Source organism: Lontra canadensis, unplaced genomic scaffold (genome assembly GCF_010015895.1).
Source record: "Lontra canadensis isolate GAN:19392208 unplaced genomic scaffold, GSC_riverotter_1.0 scaffold46, whole genome shotgun sequence".
Taxonomy (NCBI): Eukaryota; Metazoa; Chordata; class Mammalia; order Carnivora; family Mustelidae; genus Lontra; species Lontra canadensis.
Genome location: NW_022631040.1, coordinates 13,894,782 through 13,907,731, shown reverse-complemented (window position 1 = coordinate 13,907,731; position 12,950 = coordinate 13,894,782). Strand labels below are relative to the sequence as shown.

At 42.6% G+C, this 12,950-nt stretch overlaps 1 protein-coding gene across 1 annotated transcript in view; it reads left to right on the top strand.

Annotated features, from left to right (window-relative positions):
* AIDA (axin interactor, dorsalization associated) overlaps positions 1-9,759 on the top strand; it is a 37,094-nt gene extending 27,335 nt beyond the window's left edge. The window contains exons 7-10 of the mRNA XM_032872976.1: positions 4,048-4,170; positions 6,096-6,218; positions 9,059-9,176; positions 9,299-9,759. Coding sequence (XP_032728867.1) covers positions 4,048-4,170; positions 6,096-6,218; positions 9,059-9,176; positions 9,299-9,395 — 461 coding nt within the window. The 3' untranslated portion in view covers positions 9,396-9,759. The remainder of the gene's footprint in view (positions 1-4,047; positions 4,171-6,095; positions 6,219-9,058; positions 9,177-9,298) is intronic.
* Positions 9,760-12,950: the final 3,191 nt, after the last annotated feature.

Here is a 12,950-nt window from a genome sequence, read left to right as displayed (position 1 = left end):
AGATCAAGAGCAAGGCAAGAATGAGAGTGCCTACTATTACCTCTTTTTATTAACATTGTCTGGAAGTGCTAGCCAGTACACTAGGACAAGAAAAATAAAAGATAAACATTAGGAGAAGAAAATCCCCTCCCTTTATCTGCAGGTGTTATGAATATATATATAGTCCATATAAAAGAATCAACAGGTGAGTAATTAGGATTAATAAGAAAGTTTAGCATACATGGTTCCTTGAAAGAATCAATTAAGTACAGATTTTTTTATCTATAAACAAGCAGTTGCTTAGAAGATAAATATAACATTTATTATGGTATCATAGAATATCAAGTACCTAGCAATAAATCCCAACAAAAGCAGTATTAAGACCTTTGTGAAGAAAATTATAAAACTATCAAGAGAATTTAAGAAGTGTTTAATAAATGGAAAGGTATATTTCAGTTCATGGATTGGAAGAAGCAATTTGTAAAGATGTGACTATTTCTAAAGTTGATCTGAACTTCACTGCAATTCCAATAGATTTTTTTTTTTAAAGAACTTGACAGCTGTTTTTATAGTTTACATGGAAATGCAAGCAGCCAAAAGTAGTTGACTCTTGGAAAATAAAGTTAAGAGGGGAGAATTTGTTTTACCAAATGTCAAGACTTCTTAGAAAACTATAGTGATTAAGACACTGTGGTAGTGGTGCGAGGGTAGGAAATGGTCCTGTGAGGCAGAATGGAAAGCCCAGAACAGGCTATGCTTGATTTGTGATCAGGGTGCACTGCAGATCAATGGGAGAAATGTTGGCCTTTTATATACATGGTGCTGGGGACCTGGCTGGCACAGTACATTAAGCATCTGAATCTTGGTTTTGGCTCAGGCCCCCATCTCAGGGCCGTGAGATTGAGCCCTGTGTCATGCTCCCCACCCAATGGGGTTCTCTCTTTCCTCTCCCTGTGCCCCTCCCACTTGTGCTCTCGCTCTCTCAAATAAATAAAAAGATCTTTAAAAAAAAATAAATAAGTAGTGCTGGGACAGTTGGGTTTCCATGTTGGATAGAATGAGATTGGGCTCATACTATACACCAAAGACAAAAATTAATTATAGAATTAAATGCAAATGGAAAAATGATAAGTCTGCAAGATAAGAAAACACCTTTGTGATCTTGGAGTAGGGAAAGATACTTGAATAGTACACAGAAAGTGGTGACTGTAAAGGAATTTAGAGATTAAGAAATATGGAATATTAACATTGAGAATTTATCATAACCAGAAGACACCATTAACAGAGAAGGGCTTAACACATAAAACTAATCTGTGGTGGTAGAAATCCTGAAAGGTTATCTCTTCGGGGAGAAAATGACTTGGGTCTGCTGGAGACACAGGAGGGCTCCCAGTACACTGGCAGTGTCTTTCCTGGATCCGCTGGTGGTTACAGAGACGTGTTCATTTTGAGAAAATTCATTAGGCTGTACTTAGAATTTGAACATAATTTATATACTTTTTAATATGTTGTCCTTCAATATAAAGTTTCTTTTTAAAGGTAAGCCACCTGAGAATCTAATTACACATATCCAATGAAAGCTTGTATTAAAATATTAGAGAATTTCTACAAAGAAGAAAAAGATGGACATTCCGAGAAAAGATGTGCAAAATAATTGAACAGATACTTCAGAAAAGAGGAAATCCAAATGCTCATTCTAAAATGAAAAGAAGCTCAGCCTCAGTCAGTCATTGGAGAAATACACATGAAAACTGGACCAACGTTTCTCTACACCTAAACTGGCTAAAAAGCGTCTGACCCCTCCAATCATCGTGCGGGCCTGGGGGGCGGAGCACAGGGGGAGCAGTGCTGGAGGGGGGTATCTGCATGGACACTTTGGACACAGATTGTCTTCACGTGGTAAGCAGGAGGGCGGCGCCCCATGGGACTTGGTGATCCCTCTCTTTTGCAAATGTGTGCACACATGCACGAGAACATGTGTGCGAGAATGTTACAGCAGCATGGTTCACACAACTCCCAATGCCTGTCAGCGAAAGAACGGATGCATCACCTGTGCCGTGTTGAGGAAACCCGTGTGCTGTGCACCAGTACCACAGTCCTGCGGATGGACAGGTTAACAGCTACTGGCAACAAGTCAGATCAATCTCAAGTTCAAAAGCAGGCTAAATATTATTAATACAGTGCTTTTTAGCAATCACTTTGGAAGCCAGGATAGTGGAGCGGGATTAGGAAGAACTGTGCACGGTGAGAGAGGGGAGCTCCTGGGGTAATGCTTATCTTTTGACCTAAGTGATGGTTACACAGATGCTGGTTTTCCAGTTTTTATTAGGCCGTCCACTTGTTTTATTTGCCTTTCTAAATATTTGTCAGATTTCACAATTGAAATCTTTTAAGACACAGTGGATGCAGTAAGAGACCTTTTATTTTTACGAAAATCATTGAATATTGAAAATGTGTTGAAATATGGCAAAATGTCAAAGACTAATTTCATGTGAAAAAGTAATGTTATAATTATCCTTTCGAAATGGTATTGAATACTGCTTTGAGTGTTCCGTTTTGATTTTCTAATTTCTAACTTTTCATAAGCCAAAAGTTTTCTTTAATAAATATCACCAGTTAAGACCTTTGAATTTTTTTTCTTTAAAGATTTTATTTATTTGTTTGAGAGAGAGAGCGACAGAGATAATGAAAGAGACCACAAATGGGAAGGAGAGGGAGAAACGGGCTCCCCACTGAGCAGGGAGCCCTAATGCCATGTGGGGCTGGATGTCAGGACCCTGAGATCATGACCTGAGCCAGAAGCAGATGCTTAACCAACTAAGCCACCCAGGCGCCCCAAGACTCTTGAATTTCTATAGTAATTTTCCCATCATAAAATTCACTCATTGTAAGTGTACAGTTCAGTGACTTTTGATCTGTAGTGTTTGTTGTACATCCAACCAGTTTGACAGATCTAATTTGAGGACATTTCCATCACCCCCTAAAATCCCCTCAAACCTGTTTGTAGCTATTCAAGATGTTCTGTTTTGAAGGTAGTAAGTTGATTCACGTATTTCAAATAATTCATCATTAAAAGTAGAGTCACAAATTGTTGGACGGAAACATGAAAAATGTCAAAGTCCTTTAAAAATGTTAGATACTTTAGTTTGAGATACAGTGTGCGTATTAGATTAAAGTCAGCTTTGGTTCACATCTGTTCTCAGTAGATAATATGATTTCTTGATGTCAGTTTTTTGGTAGGGAATGCTCTTCTGGGTGATTTTTCAGTTTAAAAAAATTTGGTTGATATGCAAGAGAGGTTTCAAATACAAATGTGTATGCCATTCTCAGCAGGATTAATTTCTGAGAGAAAAGATCAGACAGAATAGGATGTAGAAAGGGGTAGGAAATTAGATTATAAAATTATTTAATTAAATACATATATTAAATTGTAGTTGTTTCTTCCATTAATAATTAAAAGATTGGGGCACCTGCATGGCTCAGTTGGTTAAGCGTCTGCTTTCGGCTCAGGTCATGATCCCCGGGTCCTGTGATCGAGCCCCACATCGGGCTCTCTGCCCTCTGCCTGCTGCTCCCCGTGCTTGTGCTTACTCTCTCTCTCTCTCTCTCTCAAAGAAAATCTTAAAAAGAAAAAGGATTTGTTGATTGATTCTGTTATTAAGCTTCTCAAACTTGGGGAAAATATAAGAAAATATAAGTTTAAAAAGCTCTTTGTCTTTTTCTACCACTTCATACAGAGATAGGAAATATATCTTATGTAGTACGAGTAAGTGTGAAATGTGTGTATGACATGAGTATAATTAAGTATGCGGTAATTTGTAATTGGGCTTCCCAGAGTGAGTTGAATCTTCAACAGATTTGACCAACTTACGCTTTAGTGTTGAATATGAATTAGGAAGTACAGTTGTATTTTGTATCTCATTAAATATTTGTCCAAAAGGATCACATTGAATGGGAGTTTTGGAAACTACAACAATGTCTGGCAACTTGCTAAGTCGGTTAAGGGCAAGGCTGTATCTTCTCTGTGTTGTTCCAGGATTTGCTCACTTTTTGCTCTTCTCTTGTCAGGCACTTTACTACCCAGGCTGCCGTCTGAGCCAGGAATGACATCACTCACCATCCGAATTGAGAAAATTGGTCTGAAGGATGCGGGACAGTGCATAGATCCCTATATCACAGTTAGCGTAAAGGGTAAATAACTCTCTCTGCCTTTTCCCTTCTGGCAAACCATGTAATGTTGATTCGCACTTGGGACAGGGGCAGGTGTGGGGCTGGGTCCTGGCACCTGTGACCGTTCATTTGCATTCGCCCTACAGTGAGGGAAAATCCCTGGGCAGCCGTCCTAGTTCCTTCACTGAGTATTTCTGAGAGTGTTTCTAAAAATACTTCATTATTTATCATTGACATGCGTATTTGCTTTTGAGGGTTTTTTGGTAAATTTCCATATCCTTCAAATCCGATCCAGGGTGCGGACTAGATATACACACTGTCTTCAACGGCAGATGCTTCCTTCCACCTTCTCAGCGTATGTGGTTTTCTTTGCCAAGCCCAACGCTCTCCTGTTCCCCCACGCCTCCCCTTCGGGCCCTCTCCCTCCTGCCATGGTGTCTTAGGCCCAGGGGAGCCTTGCAGGGGTGCGAACGCGTGCATCAGGCCTCCAGTGAACCATCCGTGGAGACAGGGAAGTAGGACACATCCATGAACAGCCATACCCTGAGCCTAATGCTGGGGGCGTGAAAGAAGCGTTGTATTTCTTACTAAGCACGGTTGTCTTCAGGATTTGCTTGTTTTCTCCTGTCCAGTGTGGCATACCATTTATTCCTTGAAAGTAACTTTCTGAGTCTTTGGTTTAGGACGGAATCTGCGCTGATGGATCCTTTTGTTGGCGTCAAGCCTTCATATGGCACTTTATTTGTAAAGCACTCAGTGGTCTTTTAAAAATAAATACTGGGCAACTGAGGATAAGGTTGCCGTACTATTACTCAGAAATCCTGCACCATCAACTTTCATCTACAGCTAATCTGCACCTTGAGGCGAACCAAAGAAACAGGCTGAAACTAAACTTACCAATCACAGAAGTAAATTCAGACCCCTGGGTTCATTAGTACCAAATAACAGAAAAATGAATTCAGACACAGAGAAGAATTTTAACATGGAGACCCCGTGACCCACAGCACTAATGCTGAAATACTTGAACCTCTGATGTTAGCGTTTCCCAAGTCCATGGTCTCCTGGGAAGTCTTGATACCCTACACTATGTGATAGACCATTTGTAAAATTACGTATCTCACGTGGTACAATGCACTGTAAAAACGTACTGCAGGGTAATGTTCTAGGTGCTCTGTTACCGTTGCAAACACTGAACTAAAATCATCAAACGTACTAAATTGTTGTAAGTTCTCCCAGGTAGGAGTCTGTTGAGTAATTCATAAACGCTAGTCATTAACTGAGTCCATGTTGAACTTGATTTAACTGCAAGATTCCTGGCTCCAGGAAATTAAAACCGTACACCATACCTAGTGTACCCTGTGGTTGTTGTAAATCAGGTTACTTTATAGCAGGGACAGTCAGAATTTAGGGAACATGTCTAAAGAATGACTCGTTTAGAGAAAGGTTTTGTTGGCAGCTTTCATGGCCACTGTTCTGACTCTCCCTGAAATACAGCTGGAGAATTCTGTCATGTTTGATGAAAGGCCTTTCTACGCCGTGTGCTTGATCGAAGTTGGAAAATAGGGGTAGGGGCCCCACTGTGGATATCATTCGTGTTCCAAATTTTTGTTGCATACAGCAGTACAGCGGTGTAAGGAAGACAAAAGTTCTTTTCCCTTCTTAACAATAGGGATCAAACTGTGTTGTCCTCAAGCTTTCTTTAGCACCTGTACCTGGCAAGGCTTCCTCCCCTGGCCCTGAGGCCTCTCCCAGACTCCATCCTCTGCTCCCTCCATGCGCCTCCAGAAACAAGCAGCTCCCTACGTCCCTACTCACACCAGAGGGGGTGTCTGTATCGGAGACTCTCCTCGCAGCTTTTGCCAGGCCTCTTTAGGAAACCTAACCCTCTGTGGTTTGTTTGTAGTTTCTGAGTCTGTATGTTTGAAACTCTTTTTTTCCCTCTCTAGATCTGAATGGCATAGATTTAACTCCCGTGCAAGATACTCCTGTGGCTTCAAGAAAAGAAGATACATATGTTCATTTTAATGTGGACATTGAGCTCCAGAAGCATGTTGAAAAATTAACCAAAGGTTGGTTTGTGGTGGTAAACATTGGCTTCTGATGGCCGGAGTTCTCAACTTGGGTTTGTGTGCCCGCAAGCTAGCGTGGTGGGCACTAGTACGTGTCACATAGTGTTTAGTGACTGAAGTATCATTTTTTTTAAACGTGGGAATTAGGAATTGTATGATCTAGTTGTATAATAAATAGCAGTTGTATAATAAAATGTTCTTTGATTATAAAATTTCATCATCTTGGACAACAAAGCAGAATGTCTAAGTTTTCCTCTTACTGAAGAGTGGAGGGAGACAGAGGCTCTGACGGTTTAGTCTCTGATAGGTGAAAGAATAAGTTGTTGTTTTTCCAGCTGATTTTATTGGGCAGAAAGATACCATAAGTTGTACGTAGTTGGCAGGAGGTTGGGAAAGGACAAAACTCATTTTTAAAAAGGTGAAGTTAATTTCCAAGTGAGCAGGTTCCTGAGACTAAACGCTTTTCAGTGCCGCGTGCGCTGCGGGAGAGTCTGCCTTCTAGGACAAGACTTCAGGATCCCTCCATCACCTGAGATTGTCTTGCAGTTTTTGACATTTTCACGCTTTGCAGGAAGCTTGTATGAGATCTAGAAGTGCCTTTGGAGCCATGGCCACATTCTCTAAAATATGCGACATTTTACTTCTCAGATCTGGTGCTGCTGCCGTCTCAGCTCTGCCCCTGGAAGACTTGTCTCGTGGGGCTGCCGTGGGTGTGGGGGCCACGAGTGTGAGCAGCAGCAGCACCTGGAACCATGTTAAATGCCAGTGCTCTGGGCCCCCACCTCCCGGAAGACCTCCTGACTCAGAAACCCACTGGCTCGGCTCAGCAGTCTCTGGGGGGACTTGCACCTGGTTCTCATACACACCAAAGCTGGAGAATTGCTATTAGAATATGGAGAGGATAGGCTTAAGAAATAATGTTGAAGAAATTTCAGTATGAAGTATTAGGCTGTCTGCATAAAAATGTGAACAAAACTGGGTTTTTGTTGTTGTTGTTTTAAGTCCATTGCTTTGGGAGAGGTTTCTGATATGGGTGGGGGCTGTGGCGGGGGAGGTGTGGCGGTGGGAGAACGTTTTGTGGGCTGACTTCTATGTCGCAGTGCACGTGTTCTGGAGGGTTCATGAGATGCCGAAAGTAGAACCAGATTTAGAATCTGTTCGTTTTCTCGAGCTTTGACTTTACGGTGTGCAGTATTACCATAGTTTCCACGGATACACGCTGATGAAGATGCTGTGTTGATGTGTACAAGCATTTCTGTTCATCTCCGTACACTCGTCTCCTTGTACGTTCCGTTGTTTCTTATAAATACCACGAAGGAAAAGCTGCGTGCACCCGGGACGCAGGAAATAGATGATCTATTGATGATGCAGATAAATAATGAAACTTTTTTGTTCCTTAACATGATGGAATTATGTTTGACCTTTAGTATTGTTTTCAAATGTGACTTTATTCCACATTTATTCAGACCTGAGACATGGGCGCGATGACGAGGAGATGGGCATCATAGCTGCGGAGACGAAGAGATGGGATCGGCTGTCTGAGGAATCTGTGATGGTTTTTAATAACCAGCCGCTTCTGTTATTTCTGTGGGAGAGAGAAGAGAAGCTGCCCTTTGGCAGATACGGAGGGTCATACCTTGGGCACTGAAAGTTGTCAGTCACTAAGAATTGTAACCCTCGTGTGGGAGCAGGGAGCAGATGGCCAGGTGTGCCTGTCTGTCCCTCAGCCACGTCCCACACTCTTGAGCAGTTGCTCTCTCTTTCCTCCGGTGACAGGAGGTGCACCATTTGGATCCAGTGCCAAGACGGCGCACACAGTTCTGAAGGTTGTTAAACCTCTTGTCACTTGTGAGTTTTGTCATTGGTTTAAAAAGTACTGGGTGTGTGTTGTCCTTAAAACGTAAGCAAGATCCAGCCCCACTCGGCTTCAGGCAGACCTAATAAGCAGCCAGTGAAGGGTGAGACCTGCCTTCCTCCCAGCTCGTTTCTGTGCAGCCTTCAGAAATGAATGGCTTTGGGGCACCTGGGTGGCTCAGTCGATGAAGCGTCTGACTCTTGATTTCAGCCAAGGTCATGATCCCAGGGTCGTGAGATTGAGCCCCGTGTGGCCCCGTGCTCAGCGTGTGAGCTACTTGAGATTCTCTCTCTCCCTTTGCCTTTCCCCCTGCTCACACGCACACGTGAGCTCCTTCTCTCAAATAAAATCTTTTAAAAAAGAAATTGTTCTTGGTTACGGTGATGAGGCAGCTTGTTCTGTTCTAAGCTTCTCTCTGTGGGCAGAGCATCTCTGTTGGGCTTTGGGGTGATGAAAACATCTGAATTTCCCATTGCCACTTGCTCACTGGGGGAGGGATGGAATAGGAACCGGCTGGCCCTTCGTCTCCCGGAACATTTATAATTCTGGGAAAAACAAAACCGTGCTTTGAATGCTATAAAAGGTCTTAGGAAACAGGTACTAATTAAAAAGTGAACCAGCCCATGATTTATGTTTGAACTCCAAAACCCCCCAAAAAGGTGACTTTTTTGAGCTTTTGTTTCAGGGAGGAGCAGTGCTTTAAGCTTGGATGTTCTGACGAGTCCTTGCTGGGCTCTGCTGCTTGCCAAGCGTCTGTGGGTAACGTTCGTGCTTCGCAAGCATCCTCTGTGTTCGTTGTGTCACTGCGTTCAGATGAAGGAGTGTTTTAGGTGACAGACCCCGTGGTCTCATCAGAGAGACTGGCAAGGGTTACCCTGTAAAATTGTGCTGACCGCTTGCTCGGATGCTTCCACTGACGGGAGAAAATGAGGGGCACAATGAAAACGTGCCATCTGGGCTGATGTGGTTTGTGTTCATTCCGTAGGTGCAGCTATCTTCTTTGAATTCAAACACTACAAGCCGAAAAAAAGGTTCACCAGCACCAAGTGCTTTGCTTTCATGGAGATGGATGAAATTAAAGCCGGGCCAATTGTAATAGAACTGTAAGTGACACGCACGCCGGCCTCATACCGGTCTAATGCTGACTCGTTCTCTTAGTGCGGGACTGTAGAGCAAGCCAGTTATCCCAGTATGTTAAACCGTGACTTTTCTACTGTGGTTGCAGATACAAGAAACCCACTGACTTTAAAAGAAAGAAATTGCAGTTACTGACCAAGAAACCACTTTATCTTCATCTACATCAGACTTTGCACAAGGAATGATCCTGACATGAGTCACCCGGCACGTCTGTGAATTCTCCCACACAGTAGCAACCAGCCCAGCTCCGCGTAGCGCATCCCCCTCCACCGGGCAGGAGGAGGGCCGCACGGGCGCCGGCAGGCCAGAGCGAGCCCGTGGGATTCACAGCCCAGCACTCCACTGACCTGGACAACTCCTTTGGATACGGGCTTATTGTAGTTTTGAAACATGTTTTTACCTTTATAGTATTTGTGCAATTCATAGTCTCTTTTCTAACTTACCACTGTTCCTGCCCTGCTTCCTGGAACAACACTGCTGTGGGTAGGATCTGCTCGTCTTCAAAAATTAATACAGCAATAAGAATGTGCTAGAGTTTACACATCCGTTCACTTTTGCTCCAGTATGCTTTTTCGGTTTTTTGAGTTGATGTCGAACTTTGGGCTGATGGGAGTAGGAGAGTGTGAAACTGTTGAGAGGAGGAATTGGACCACTTATTCTGCCCAGGGAGGTCAGTCTGGAAAACGATAGGCTGCTCCTCCGAGGTGGCCTAAATTCACCCTGATCTCATAGTTTTCCTGGTTAGAAATCGTGTGCCTTGGCCAGATCAGTATCCCAAATGGGAGGGTTCCCAGGTTGTAGCTGTGATTTTTCCAGATGACCAGATTGTTTTTCTGAAAGAGCACATTTGTAGTCCGTTGATTAGCTTTTCTTCTACGTCACATTATTATTCTTTCTGATAGTGATTCTAGGGTTACTGATGGAACCATGTCAGAATAATTACAGACTTCTAGATGGCTTTGTAATGTCTTCTAAATCATGTAAGCTAAACTGAGTCAGATGCTAACGAGATGCTGCAGGCTGTTTTTCTGACAACTGATTGTGAACCCTTACAGCCTGCATACCTCTTCTTAGAGTGGTGAGTATGCAAAATCTGGAGCTACTCTAGTTGTTTTTATTTAGGTAGACAGGATTGCCATTTATTTCCTATGTAGATATATTGACTTTCATCCATATGGAAATATGCAGGTCATTAGCTTATTATAATTTGACTATTTACAGTATTTTTGACTTAATGGGCCATAAATAAACCTTCAGAGGACACCCAAGGCGGCTGTTTGACACACAGGACATGAACATTGGGGGCGCGCTCTCTGTGGGTTAGATACAGACCCACACGTTTAACATTCACTATGTTGAATGACCGATGCTAGCACGAGGGGAACGCAGCGCCAGTACTTGGCCTGTTTTTAAACTAGTGTAATAACCCGAGTCCTACAGTTCAGTGTGTGCTTTTTAAAACAGCCGCAGTGAAGTGTTCTAGCCCTCGCACTTCAAGAAAGCTGGTCTTTACTTCCGGTTGTCTGTCGGTTCTGTTTAAGATGTTAAAAACTTGGAGCCTGAAAGAATTCTCAACCAAATTTAAGTCTTGTCTCGTATTAATTAGATTAATTCCAAAAATGATTCAGTCCACAATAGCTCAAGGAGATGAAGAATTTGCCTTAATAAATTACCTTGTTGTTCACTCAACCCTTAGACTTAGTTGTCAGCTCCTCAAGGGGGCAAGAACCACGTTTTCTCCAAGTCCTGTATATGTGCTAAGGTGCTTGGCAACGCTCTGTACCCTGTGGAGTACTCAGTACCTCCTGTGTGATGTTGCTGATGAGACCTAAAAAATAATCCCTTAAAGTACCTACTATTAAAATGTAGCAAAACTCATCTGTTGGTCTCTCTCTTTTCTCATAGAGTGTAAGACATGTCAGGGATAATTTATATGAAGAAGCACCAGCTGTCGTTCACATAAGTATGGTTTGTATGAACTGCAGAGCCTTTCCGCAATATTAAAGAAGCTTGAATGGAATGCTGTGTCGTTAGCGTAGCTTTAATTCAGACCTGAATGGGGTGACAGGTGATCATCTGGAAGCAGTAAACACAGAACACTGTACTTCCCACAAATTATTTCTTACTGTCCAATGAAAAAAAAGCAGCTACTGGATAAGAACCGTAGAAATGCTCTCGGGCCAAAACGCTGCCGCTTCATTAATGAGATGATTTTAGCAACTAAGCCCAGACACACGAGGAGCTACAGAAGCCCCGTGAAGCAGCTGGGACAGGGAGGCCGCCCGGGCTCTGCTGCGGCCACAGGGCCCTGGGAGGCGTAGAGAGGTGATGTCCACAGCTCAAGGGAGCAGCACCAGACCTACTCTGCACCTTAGGGACTCCTGGGAACAGGAGATACAGGACGAACACCGAAACTGTAGAGGTAAAAAAGGACTAGCTTTGGCATTAAAATAGGTCTGATTTACCTTTGCAACTTGATTATCTTTGCTAGCAGGTGTTGTCTATTTCATTACTATCTAACATTAGCAATTATATTAACTTCATCATTATTTTGTGTCTTGAAGAGACGGACCTTACTCAGGAGTTGGATTTGTGGTTTCAGTCTTACTTTATTTACATGGTAAAAATAACCTCTGCTATTAACTGTGGAGGTGTTCCTCTCTCGTCTCCTCTATTCTTAATTAAATGGGAAGACACCTGTGAATTATCTTCCTGAAGAACTACTCATGAATTTTCAAGAGTTGTCTTCTTTCAGTGGTCCCTATCTTTTCAAAGTGTTATCGTCCAGTAGTTTAGTGTTAAAAAAAAAAGTTTCACAGTGAAGCTTTTGCTTCTTTTTATTTTATAGGGCATTCGTTAGTACTTTAAGTATTAGAATGGTGACAGGTCATGGTCTAGGTTTCAATAGTATCACGACAGAGAACTTCAGAGAAGGGTAAAGTGTAGTCTAAGTAGTGAATACTACCAGCCTTTCATAACTTAATCTAAATCCTGAAGATTGTTTAAAAAGCAAGATGTAGTAATAGGTATAGTAATACTTTAAATATGATGTAATCCCAGATTCCCATATTTACTGGTTTTTAAATCTAAGTGCCAATATTCAAATACTAATTTTGGAGTAGCAGTAATCAACAAAAAGAACTGTGAGCAGCCTACAAACCTTAGAGTCCTAAATCATTCTTTCTCCTAGTATTGCACGCTTCTGAACTTTTTTGCCGTTTTCCTTGAAAACCAGAGGCAAGTTATGGGAGAAATAGGCTGTACTTTTTGAAAAGGAAATTTCCTTTTTATGGTCACAATGTATCATTTTTAGTTTTCTGTAACGTACCCTTACTGTGAAGATGGTTGCAACAGAACCTCGGGTCAAACAGCTCTTGCTACGACGGTGAGCTCATACTCAGAGACCATCGTCAGGTAGGCAGTGAGTCACCCGAAAGTGGGTGACTGCTGCACTGAGGGGCCCGCTGACTTCTCTAAAGGACAAGGAAGACATACGGTTGTGGTGTTTCCAGGAGACTTCAGGTTGCATCTCCCGGAGCACTGAGCAACAGGGAGCGTGCTGCCAGTCACTGTGGGCAGCTCTGCAAGCCCCAGTTTATGCGGTTCCGAACGGTACGCGGTTTCATGAGAAAACAGTCCAATGAGGCAACAGACACTTGTAATAACCAAATTTTTATGAACTATTACTACAAAGAAGGGAGACAAAGTGATCTTTTAGTAAACATTTTTAGCGTAACAGT